The sequence below is a fragment of the Oreochromis niloticus genome, linkage group LG10, assembly GCF_001858045.2.
Source record: "Oreochromis niloticus isolate F11D_XX linkage group LG10, O_niloticus_UMD_NMBU, whole genome shotgun sequence".
Taxonomy (NCBI): domain Eukaryota; kingdom Metazoa; phylum Chordata; class Actinopteri; order Cichliformes; family Cichlidae; genus Oreochromis; species Oreochromis niloticus.
The window spans coordinates 30,434,672-30,447,445 of NC_031975.2; the positions used below are offsets into that span (position 1 = coordinate 30,434,672).

The window sequence follows — 12,774 nt, forward strand, 5'->3', positions numbered from 1 at the left end:
AACATTATTTTAAAATAGTAAAAAGAAACTTTAAAAACACTAATTATGAATTATTTATAAAGAAAATTTACATTTTATTCTAACAATCTTACTGAATTACTAAATGAATAAATACTCTTATCATGCTGTAGAATTTCTTAGATTAATATTGATTTAATAACATCGAATCACTGCACAATATTGAAACAGTCTCTCCTACTTTTTTTTTTTAGAGTAAAACTTATTTATTAAAATTAACTCATTAATAAAAAATGTATTCATTTATTTCCAACATTTCAGAAAAAGTATTGCAATATTGTAGCAATATATTAAATTATATTACAAATGTTGATATTATAGCAATAATTATTACTGAATTCATAATTTATAGTGATGTGGAGATTTTTAATTTTATTCAAATATACTTTAATTTTAATTTATTATAAAAATAACACATATTTAATGCATATTGTCAAAATAACATTAAATTAAATCTGTTATTCATTTTTTAATGTTATGACCTGTACAGAACAACCTTAAGGACCTAAATAATTGTTTTATTCCAAACAAAATGAAGCCCTGAACACAGCTCCACATGTGTAAGGCCGCCGTGTGTTCTCTTTAAAACGTGCTTAAATCAAGTGACATTTAAACAACAATACAAAACCTTAATGTCTGTGTCATCTCCATAAATCCATCTCTAAAAACATGACCTTACATATGTGATAGGTGTTTATAAACTGTAATAAAAGTCTTCCTCCATGTACAGTCATCTTGCTTGTTTTGCAGATGTCTTCTGCAAAACAAGCAACAAGAAAAGCAGCAGTACCCCACAGTGATGTACCCCACAGTGAAGTGCACTGTGGGATTTACTGTTGCTGTAACCAATTACAATAACATTAAAAAGAAATATATTTCATGCTTCACTTCAAATTTAGTGGATATTTTATTCCTCTCATATAAAACAATTATGAAGGGAAGTACAGTGTTTGAATATTTCCTCCTGAAAAAGCAGCACAAATCTAGCAAAGTGCTTCATTAAGAAAGCACTGAAGCTGAAAACACGTCTGTTAGTGAGGGCGTTTTCTTTTTTTCCACAGTAACAGAGGCTTCATGGAGGCCTGATCCTGCATCCCACAGCAGGCACAGCTTTATTCACTGCTTCCTGAATACAGCAGTGCCAAAAGAGTGACACAGCAGCCGGGATAATGATGGAGAACCAGCGCCGTTTTCCCCTTTATAAAAGGCCAGTAGTGATATAAACCAGTTTAAAATAAAACTAAATAAAATGAAAAATACAAAATAAAATAAAAATAAAATGCAATTAACCCAAGACAGCAGTCAAAGTGATGTTTATTTTCTTTTGCAAATCAGTAAATCTAAACATAGTTTTAGTTGAATATGAGAAAATATTTTTTTGTGACGTTATGTTCTAAGTTGAAATCTTTGTATAAGTTTTTGTTGTTCAAATTTAGATGATGAGGAAATGATTAAGATGTAAACATAAGGGGGTAGGGCTAAATAAGTATATACTTCTGCCTACTCCTTTTTAAACAACTGCATGGAATGATATTATGAAATGTTGGTGAATGTATATGTTTGAAATAAAAATGAACTGAACTGAACTGAAATCTGTGATAATAATAATAATGATAATCATGGGTAACAGGTATTAGGGCACTAGTTCTGGGTCATATCTGCTCATTCTAGTGATTTAGACGACCAGATTAGTGCAGTGGGAGCTAATGTGGACTTTTTCCTACAGCGCTTGAAGGCATCAGAATTGTAAAATGTTAGGATGTTTGGGTTTCACTGTCAAACACAGCAGGTATTGATGTTACTGTGCAAAGCTTGGTGCTATATAAATATTCAAAAATTTGCGTACTGAACTGCAGCTCTGTTTGCAAACAGAACATAAAACATTGATATGCAAATGAATTAATCCAAATCTTTTGATTGGACATAGTCCAAAAAAAAATATGTCACATGATGTTCATTATGAATTTAGCAACAGCTAAGCAATAGAAAACTGTTGTTTAATTTGTTTAATGCTAAAAACAAACAAAAATTAAAATAACTGATGATGTGAATTAAAACCATGACTGGACATGAAGAAGAGCTTCGCCCAGAGTTTTTACAGATAAATATAGGGAGGGTTTCAGCTCTCTGTGGAAGACTGTGCATGATTCATTCATGGTACATAAAGTCGTTAAGATTCAGAGAAATCTTCATACACAAGGTTAAAAACCAGGCTGTGAGCCTCAGGCCTTCAGGCAGCACAGCACCAAAGACAGAAATGTGGTGATTCTGTGGTAGAAATCAATTTCTTAAAAACACGTCAGTGAATGCAGCTCATCACTGCGTCCTTCAGTTTCACTTGAATCTCTGTGAAGGAAAAACAGAAACAAGGCCGCGAGATAAACACTGCCGTGAAATTCAGTTTGGAAATCGTGAACATCGTGTTCTCAGGGCTAAAGAAGAGAGGAACCTTTCAGCTGGAGATTCAGTTAAAGTCAATTTAATTCTGAGAAAACCCCAACAATCAGATGACTCCTATGAGCACACGCTTTGGTGACAGTGGGAAGGTAAAACTCCCTTTTAACAGGAAGAAATCTCGGGCGGAACCAGGCTCAGGGAGGGGCGGGGCCATCTGCTGGATAGGATAAAGAGATGCTTTGGAAGAGAGCCAGAGATTAATTATAACTGATGATTAAATGTAGAGAGGTGTATAAAAACACAGTTAGTGAAGAAGATGCACCCAGTGCATCATGGGAAACCCTCAGCAGCCTAAGCTTAATGCAGCCATGCCGGTAACATCTGCACTATGAAGCAGTTTCACTCTTTGTTCTTGACGTTGGATTCTTGTGTGAAGAAATATCTGCACGATGGAAGAATCTGCAGGTGATGATAACCATCACTTCTCCCAACCTATTCAGCACTGCGGAATATTGACCTCCAGGGGGCGCTGTGGGCTTGAAAGTTTGGGCAGGCTGGGAGGTTTAACTCTGTAAATATCTGCTAACAAATAAGTGAATAACATTTAAAACCAGGCGTTATGAATAAAACACTAATGAATGAGCCACAAAACTGAACAAAACTTTAAGTATCACCATAACTCACAGCCTACAATGAAACTTTCTGTCAATAAAAATAATAAAAGTTATAAATGTGGAAGTTTATCTGGGTATTTTTGTTTTGTTTATTTGTTTGATTTAATTTTTTTTAGACCAAATAATTTAAAAAAGTACAAAACAGCCAAAATATAACGGTTAAAATTTACCAATAATAATAATAGTTATTGTTACTATTAATATAGTAATAATAAATAATAATCCATAAATATCCATATAATAAAAAATCTAAAATGAAATAGGTTAAGATAAGGACTTTTTTTTCAAAATTCTGAATGGATTCTTACTGTTGTAGTAGAATAAAAGTATAAATCATAAATAAAATTATACCACAAACTATAGAATATGCATAAATGCATAATTTGCATTTAAATATTAAATTAAGGTAGAACAGCAATGCTTCCATAAAAATAAAAATAATTTAATGAAAACAGAGTTACTGAGATTTGAAATTTTTGTTTTTGAAGTTTTTGCTTTCAAAATAATTCACTTTGATTCACTTTACAGAGTAGATTTGCTAGTTTTGCTAGTTTCAGGTGGATGTTTGATTATTATTTTTAATTATGAAAGTTGTTTGTCAGGAGCAAGATTTTGGAAAGTCGGAACAGCTGTTTGAATAAAAACACGCCACGTGTGCATTTCTATTTTACTGTAGGTTTTATTGTAAGTTCTTTCCACACTAAAGGCAAGTCTTTATTCTTAGTGAATTTTAATCTTGTTTGTTACTCACTTAACTTAAGTGAGTAACTTAACTCACACCTAGTCTTGACTTTTTCAGTTATAGCCTTTTTAACTAACGTTTAGCTATAGTTCACTACAACATTCTCTTTTTTTTTAAACATAGATTTTGTTAATTTTAGTGATATTTCAATACAATAACCAAAAGTATTTACATTTAATTTTTACCATCGCTATAGGCCTTTTACTATGTTGTGTTATTCATAGAACCCTGTATATTTTATTCTTCTTCCTCCTGCTTTAAAACAATAATTTCCCTCATGGGATCAGTAAAAGTACTTTTCGGATATTGTTTTGCCCGGAAGTCTTATTTTGTTTCCTGGAGTTTGTCAACAAATGTTTTATTTTGAAACCGGAAATCGGGTTGAGTGGCTGCAGTTAGCTTGATCGGTTCGAGCGAAGTCATCGGGACCGAAGAAGACTTTACCGCCGCCGCTGCCGCTGCCTCCCTCTGCCCGGCTTTCACCGGAGGATTTTTACGGGATAACAAAGAAGTTCTTCGGCTATTTAGCGGATTTTAACGGCTGTGGATTCTCCCGGTACTTTTCTCCTTTCTCCAAGCGGCGGGCGGACTGTTCGCTGTCCCGCAGGCTGGAGGCTAGCGTCGGTTACTGCGGCTAAACATGGTGGCCTGTAGGCACGGAGAGGAGCCGAGCCCCAGCTCTGCGGGTTTGGGGGTGTTTTAAAGGAACGCGAGGGCGTTTTGGTTGCTGCTCCACCCTTTTCTAAGTCTGCGCTTTGTTAATCTGGAGGTTTCTACTGGGCTCCCCGTGTGTTTCCGTTAAACCCGAGCAGCAAGACCACCGGCGGCAGCAGGACCCCGTCCGTGTTCGGCGGAGCGTGGATAATCATCCCGAAAAAGTTCTTCCAGGCCGCCTCAAAGTTTGCCATCGGACCTGGGAAACTCCAGACCGTCCTGGACACTCCTCCAGCTGCTGTGTTTACGTTACGGATGCTTTGAGGCTCTCACACCGGGATGAATTGTTGCACAAGTGCAGCCTGATGAAACAGTTTGTTTTACCCCCTTCCTCCTCCTCCTGTTCAGGGTCTGATTGTTAATCTGAGGATTATTATGGATTGTTACCATGGCCTAATCCAACCGGACTCTGAATTTGGGGACTAACTGCAGATGTAGAGGCTGACTGTGATGGTGATGATGATGGTATCTCTTCGCGATGATTCTGAGTAGAGAGGAGTTCATTACATGGAGACTCGCCTGACATGCCGAGGAAGGAGTTGCCACTACCTGACGGTTGGGAGGAAGCCAGAGACTTTGATGGCAAAGTTTACTACATTGACCACATTAACCAGTGCACGAGCTGGATCGACCCCAGAGACAGGTAGGACTGCGTGAGAACAGGTGCCGTCGACCTTTGACCTCTGGCAGATAGTCAAAACACATACATGTGATAAATACATGCCGTGTTAAAGGCTCCATTCATGCGGTAAACGAGGTGGTGTGAGCCTTTTAGGCCAAACATCGTTGTCTGTTCATGAAGTCAATACAGAGTTCCACACCATGTTTGCACTGAAGTACCTTGATATGGATTTAATGTGCAATATTTAAACCTGCTGAAGAGGCTTTTCTGTTTAGGGAACTGTGGCAGGTAAAAGCCAGTCACACTGACCCCAGTAATACCTGATTTTAGGGACCTTGTTCCCAGTTTTCTGGCAGGTTGTTATTTGATAAGACATCATAGTAAAATCAGTGGTAGCAGGGGATGGAGGAGAGTTGGTATGAACCTTCCAATAAAAGAGTTGCCCAGTGGCTGACCAACGGCTAGAGACCGCCATCGGCAAACCTCTGCTACCTTGCTTTGATCACCTGCAGTTTGCTTGGAGGACGCCCACTCATTTGCAAACATTCACCAACTAACCACCAAGCAATTGCATAGAACCTCCCAAAACTACTCGCCAACTGGTCGGGAATACTTTATTTTTCCCTAGCAACCGCTGGTTACCAGGGAAACACTGACCAGTCGGTTTCACAGCAACCACTCACAGCTGGATGGTGGAATACTTGTTATTTCCTAGCAACCGGTGGTTGCCGGGTAGTCTCCAGCTGGTGTGACTGAGGTGTGAATGAAATGGGTGGCTGCTGGAGTCGTGGTGGGTGAAACAGAAGGTAATGGCTACCTGATGAATCCGCATCACAGGTGTGCACAATAATTAATTAATTGCAGTGAAAGCCAATCACCTGTGTGAATTATTATCTGTAAATTAGAGTGAATGCATTTTATGTATATATATATACTTTGGTAAGTATGGGAAAAACTCATTTTTACCCAGTAATGGTGCTTTTATTGCTGCAGTGAGGCGGCTGGAAGCTAGTGAAGTATTTTTGAGCTCTTGGCAGCCTGAACATGTTCATTTATTAATGTTTAATCAGACCACCTAGACTGCTCTTAAATAACTTTTTAGCAACGTTATTATTTTTGGCATCTGGATGGTTTGTCATTTTGTGTTTGTAGTAGATAATTTTTGATATCTCGCTAATGATTAAACGGGTCAGTAATGAACAGCCAGTCCAGTGAGGTTTGTTCCTCCAAATAACTCACTCCAAATACCAGTTTACCTCTGGGTGAGGAATCATTCCTTCTCTCGGGAATAATCTGAGGATGGGAACCTCGAGCTGAGTGTGTCACAGAGCAGAAAGCCTCATTCAGTTTGTTAACCTGTCATAAAACCTTGGTTATCTCACAGCTCAGGATGCCAGAGGTGCTTTCTTGTTTGCTCGTTTACATTCCTGCTGTCAGGCGTGGAGGTGTGTTACCTGTTCTTTTCTCCTCTCTCATAGAAACCATCAGTGTAATAGGCTTAAAGAGGCGAGCGTGACACGGCCTCGTATGTTCAGATCGCCACAGCGCAGAGGGGAGGGCGGGTTTTCACTGGATTTTTCAGTCTTACCAGTCACTTAAGACCCCTCAGACTTTGACACCAAATCCCTTTAATGCCTAATGTCTGGAAATCTCAAGGGTTGTTTTTTTTTTCTTTTCCGGGTGACAGAACCTGGATTCTTTCCCCCCAGTGTGTTTGGTTTACGTTTGTCGCTCCGTTTGACTCCTGATTTCCACATTTTCCAGCTAAAACTACAAGAAATCAGAAGATACAGGAGCCAGTGGCCATCATCATCATCAGTAAGAGTATTCCTCTGACTGCTGCTGAGCTCTGCTTTGAGTTCATTTGACCACGTTGTGCCTGAGAAGTGGTCGTGCTTCCAGCTGTCTGATTAAAATGAGGATGATTCCATCTTGACTCCATCTGAACTGAGTCCAGAATAATCTGCATCCAGATTAGTTTGTGATATTTTCTTTAGAACATCTTTAGAACATCTGCCTGTTTTTCTTAATCGAGAACATTTGACTCCCAGAATCATTCCAAACCTCTGATAAAGTTTCCTGTAAGTAAACGGACTCAGAAAATGCCTCTGGGGGGAGGGGCTGACTCTGCATGGAGGCATGATTCGTCAGAAGTCTGTTTTACCGCATTTAACAGAAATCTTCACATTTTTCCCACAATTTCCAAGCATGTGATATTCCAGGAATGTCTGCTATGTTTCATTAAAAACTCTGGTGAATAAAACAGTTCGAAAACATTTTCTGGCAATCTTTAGACGTCCTGCAGGTAAATAACCAGACAAACAAGCCAAACCAATCGCATAGCAGCCTAATAAATAACAGCTAATAAACAAGAAGCACTCTGAGAGTGCAAACTGCCACCAACCCTCTCGCTCTGTGGGCGGCCTTTGCTTTGAAGGGAACAGCGCTGTATTTTTTACACATTCACATTGTTTTCTTTGTTCTTTTTAAATGAACTTGGGGAAGTTTGTTGTGCAGTAAAAATCAGAGAAGGGCAGCATGACAGATGTTTACTTTGATTACACAAAGATGGAGTTTTAAATAACTGGACATGAAGAACCTGAGCTTGTGATTAGTGCTGGGCGATATGGAAAAAATATTTATCACAATATGAATTATTTCATATCACGATAACGATATATATCACGATATACCACCTGACCTGTGGTCATCTGGAAAGTATGCAGTCTGTAAACAGCGAGTGGAGAGGGTGCAGTCTTTGTTTTTGAGTTACCGTAAAGCATGTCGCAAATCCGGGTGCACGTAAAGCAGCACCAAAACCACAAGACGGAGTTTCATGGGAAAAATATCATTTTTTTATACTTTATTTTCTCTTGCATAAATTTAAGAGTATGTATAGTGAGAAGACAACACTAATATATTTGCCACAGGCTATTTAACCCTTTAAGACCTACCATAGAACCAAGTCTGCCAGAGCTTATCTTTACATTTTACATGCTGTAGTGCCTTTTGTGGGAGCATTTCAAGTTGCTATACATCAATACAACCATTATAGCCCAAATTTTAATAATATGTATGCATTAAGTCCATAGTAACTATATAAATTTCAAAAAAGTGCAATAAACAACAATATATGTTTGTTTGTTTTTACATATATTTCTAGTTAGAGAAATTTAAGAGGCTTTTCCCTCAAAGCTGTAAATACAAAACAGTTGCACAAAATAGTTTCCAACCACGAGAAATTTATTTTGAGTGTCTTCATAGTTTTATTTTTGAGATACACTAATTTTTATATACTACAGGAAAAATGAAAAATAAATATTATAATGCAAATTTGCAAAAAAACCTGCATGTGCATCAAAATAAACTATTTCCAACAGTGTAATTTGACTTCTAAGCATCCCAGAAACGATACAGAAAAGCATAAAGTCAAATATGACTTTTACAAACACCAACATAGGCTTTGAAGGTAAAAAACTACATTTTCCGCGAAAATGACGTCACTTCGGTTTCGGACAGGTAATGGCGGACATGCGATAGTTCGCGCTGACTTATATTCCAACATAGGAAGTGTTATGAACAGCTGATCGGATCGGCAAAGCGTGTTTCTGGAATATTATGTTTTTGTTGCTGGAAGTGCTTTTTATGTAATTTTTGCAAAGGAAACCGTGACCTCGGGCAAGCTAATGGAATAAGATGTAAGTACAACTCCTACGGTTTCATATGCAAAAAAAATTATTGCGCTACCTTACCTGGTTCCAGTTCTACAGGGATTTAAAAATAGGCATAACGGAGTGTGCCTGCTCCGACCGGTTGTAAAGGGTTAATGATATATTTTATGTAATAATTTATAAAATTAGGGTTAGAAACGATAGAAGACAAATGGCACGATAGACACTTTTCTATCGTCCACACGATATATATCGTCATATCGCCCAGCACTGCTTGTGATATATTATTATTGTACTACAGTTTATTTCTCACCAACTAAGCAGCTCACTGTCTTTCTCTTACTTTCTCTAAAACACAATGAGGTCAACTTGAAGGAAAGGCAGATGGGAAATATAAAAGTGAGGTCAGAGGTCAAATGTGACATGGTATTTCATGGAGGTTTGACCTTATTTGAGCTTGAAGAAGAGGTCAGAGGTCCAACGTGAGGTGATAATTTAGAATCCCCATGAATCACTTCATGCCTCTATGTTAGCAGACCAAGAAATGGCAGTAAAAAACATAGCTTTAAAGAGCTCTATGTAGCATTATTATCACTTTGACCTGCAGATCAAAATAATGACCTTCTAGGGGAGATCGGAGGTCAAATGTGACACGACACAGAACACCTGGAAGAATCATAGCTTCTATGTTATCAGGCTTTTTGTCCATTTTTCCACCAACAAATCCTGAAGTTGACCATGAAGACCTCGTGGATGTGTTAGTGTTAATGGACTGTTCGCAGTCGACACCCCTACAGAGTCTCATCAGAGTTCATTCAAAGCTTTTCCTTGGTGGAGGTAACCACAGTTAGCTGCCTGTCCTGTAGATGGATCTCTGCAGACGTGAAGCTTCCCACCCAGGTCTTTATTCACGGGCGGTGTAGCTGCCCGACGGCTTGTGGAGGATTCAGAGAGACATCAGAGAGATGAGAAACACTGATCCGGTGACACTTCCATGTCTTTTTGAGCAGTTATGCTAAAAAAACAAAAACCAACAACAACAATCAGCTAACTGACTGATCACATGGGGCAAAGTCAGCTCACGGTCTTTAAAATAACTGCCTGAATAACTGCCGGGAGGCGGTCGAAGTTACCACCTGGGAATTTATTTTAATTTATTTTTTTAATCTTCAGGTTTTTATGTTTGTATTAAAACAAGATGAGCTGTAATCAGCAGAGTAAGTTAGGATTTGTTGCAGGTGTCAGCGTACCGCCGGTTGTCGGCCTCACTTATTTGGTCTGCTGGTGAAATAACAAACACACAGTCGCTGGTGTGTTTTAAGGTGGACTGGAGAATTTCTCCTCTGGTTGTTTTACACTCGACAGTCTTAAAAGTGCAGAAAGAAGAAAACAAAAGTCCTGAATTTAAAAAAACCCACAAAAAACAACACAGGCGCATTCCTGAAACACACAACGTGAGGGGCCGAGCGCTCGCAGAGCCGCCAACCAAAAGGCCCGATTCATCCGAAATCCTTTTCACTGCCTGCCAAGGTGCACGGGGTCAAAGTGCAGCGTGAGGCCCTGCAAACTGTAAACCGGGATCTAACCGCCGCTCTGTGCTGGTTTTAATGCGTAACCAGCGACTCTCATGACTTATTATTCAGCAAAGCATGAGAGGGTTTTAGTTTGGTCAGGCTGTTGCAGAAAGAAAAGCTTTTACTGAGCCATTTCTCCTCCTCCTCCTTCGTCTAAAGAGTTGGTTTTATTCATGTTGTAAAATTACAGCAGTTATGAAATAATTAGAAACCCCTGCTTTCTTCTTTAGATGGAGGTCACCCGATTTCTCCTTCACCTGCCTCCGTCTTGTTCATGATTAACTTTGGACGACTTCAGTTAAAGAAAGAAGCTTAAAGCCTGGAAGATTTAGAGAACATACAGAAGCAGTTTGGGGGAAAAGTAAATAAACATATGCAAACCCTCTGAATGAGTACCGAGTGTACATGTGTAGGTAACATGGGCACTGAGGGCTCAGGGACTTTCAGCTTGGCGGCGGCTTTAAAGGCTTTATTTTGGTTAACGTGTCTGATTGATGCTTCTGGGAAAGACCCAGCGTGAGCCCTCAGGCCCCGCGGCGTTCGTGCGTGGCCCGGCTTCATGGTGTGAAACTTTGGAACAGGATGTGTTTGTGTGTTGGGTGTAGCTTGTTGAGATGAGTTCAAACACCTGGAAGATGACGTGTTTTGACTTCTTCACACGGAGAGGAAACGAAGGTGGAACGTTTCCCGCTGTCAGACATGCGTTCGCCTGGGTGACCCACAAATGGAAGGACGACCTCTCTGCTGTTTGGTTTTACTCCTGCAGCGTGGAACAGGTTTCCCCCTCATTCCCATATCGTTTCACACGCTCATCGATGTTTGCTCTGGATTACAGCATCGTTTCTCGTAAAGGAAACTCGGGGATGAGGTGGTTTGAATTGAAGGCTGCAGTCATGTGAAAATCCTCCCATTGTAGTCAGGAATGAAGATGGACAGCGAGTCTGATTTCCACAGTCGGAGCATTTCTTACACTTGTTATTTAAAGCGAGAGCGGCAGCTTATCTGATGCTCTTTATTTTGAATATGGAGTCCACCTGCAGCTGTGCAGGAGTATTTGTTATTTTCTGTCACTGTGCTTTCCTCCTGCTCTGTTATAGCCTGATTCTGAAGCTATAAAAACTGCTCTTTGTTAATTAACAAGGCTATCTATTTGTGAGTTGTGCAGTCCCATTTTAATGGTGGCCTTGGGCTCTAAAGCTCGCTCAGCATGCAACGGTTTATGCAGAACTTCAGCCCGAATAAAAGGAAGAAACAAGAGAGGAAGAAAACGAGTAAAAAAGCACAGAACCAGATTTCTGTTTTAGATTTTTATTTTAACATAAACAAACATGTCCCAGACTAAACACACAAATTCACACGAGAAAACTCATCCTCATCCACGGACACTCATCCTGATTCTGATCTCAGTTTTCAACATTTAACTATGTGAGGTCTTTAGTCATCATTAAAGCTGAAAATTCTGTCAAAATCCACGTTCTGATGGCCCAATGTTTAAGATACATTTACATATGCAGCATATATCCAACTAATAACAAAACTATGGCTTGAGAAGAATGAATTAAGTTGAAATAATTAAAATGGGAATAACTGAGAAGACAAAATGAATCAATTGGATTAAAAAAATTCAAAAAATAATCATTTTTGAGTGATCGTTAGTAGTTTTACTCCATTTAGAGGTCATATAAATGGAATAAATAAGTAAAACGCTAAAAATACAGTAAAATGTGACTGTAATATAATAAATGACTCTCTAAAGGTAAATATAATAAAGATGGCTGTTTTATTGTATAAAAAAACATCTGCAGCTGATGTTGGGTGACGTTAAAGCGGCTCAGTGTTCCCGGGATGTTGAGTGTCTTACGGGGTTAAAAACACAGATGTGATTCCACTTGTGTCATTTTGTCCTCGTGGATTCAAACCACGCTGAAATATGTTTGGATGTCGTTTGATTCATTTTGAATTATGTTGCTTTCCTTTGTAAAGAAATGGTTTTTAATCAGTTTGAGTACCTTGAAGGACACGATGAGGTCAGAGTTTGGACGATGCAGACCTCGGGTCTTTAAAGTTCTGCAGACACCCAAAGTTTAACGCAGCACCTGCTTTTCTGGGGCGGTAAACTGGTCGACACGGGTTTTTGTGGCTCAAGAGTTGGCAGTTCGTCTTGTAATCGGAAGGTTGCCGCTTTGAGCCCCGGCTTGGACAGTCTCGGTCATTGTGTCCTTGGGCAAGACACTTTGCCTACTGGTGGTGGTCAGAGGGTCCGGTGGCCCCAGTGTCCGGCAGCCTCGCCTCTGTCAGTGCGCCCCAGGGTGGCTGTGGCTACAATGTAGCTTGCCATCACCAGTGTGTGAATGTGTGTGTG

At 39.4% G+C, this 12,774-nt stretch overlaps 1 protein-coding gene across 1 annotated transcript in view; it reads left to right on the plus strand.

The window, feature by feature from the left end:
* The first annotated feature begins 4,212 nt into the window (after window positions 1-4,212).
* The window catches only part of wwc1 (WW and C2 domain containing 1), a 43,464-nt gene continuing 34,902 nt past the window's right edge, over window positions 4,213-12,774 (plus strand). The window contains exon 1 of the mRNA XM_019363506.2: window positions 4,213-5,188. Coding sequence (XP_019219051.1) covers window positions 5,070-5,188 — 119 coding nt within the window. The 5' untranslated portion in view covers window positions 4,213-5,069. The remainder of the gene's footprint in view (window positions 5,189-12,774) is intronic.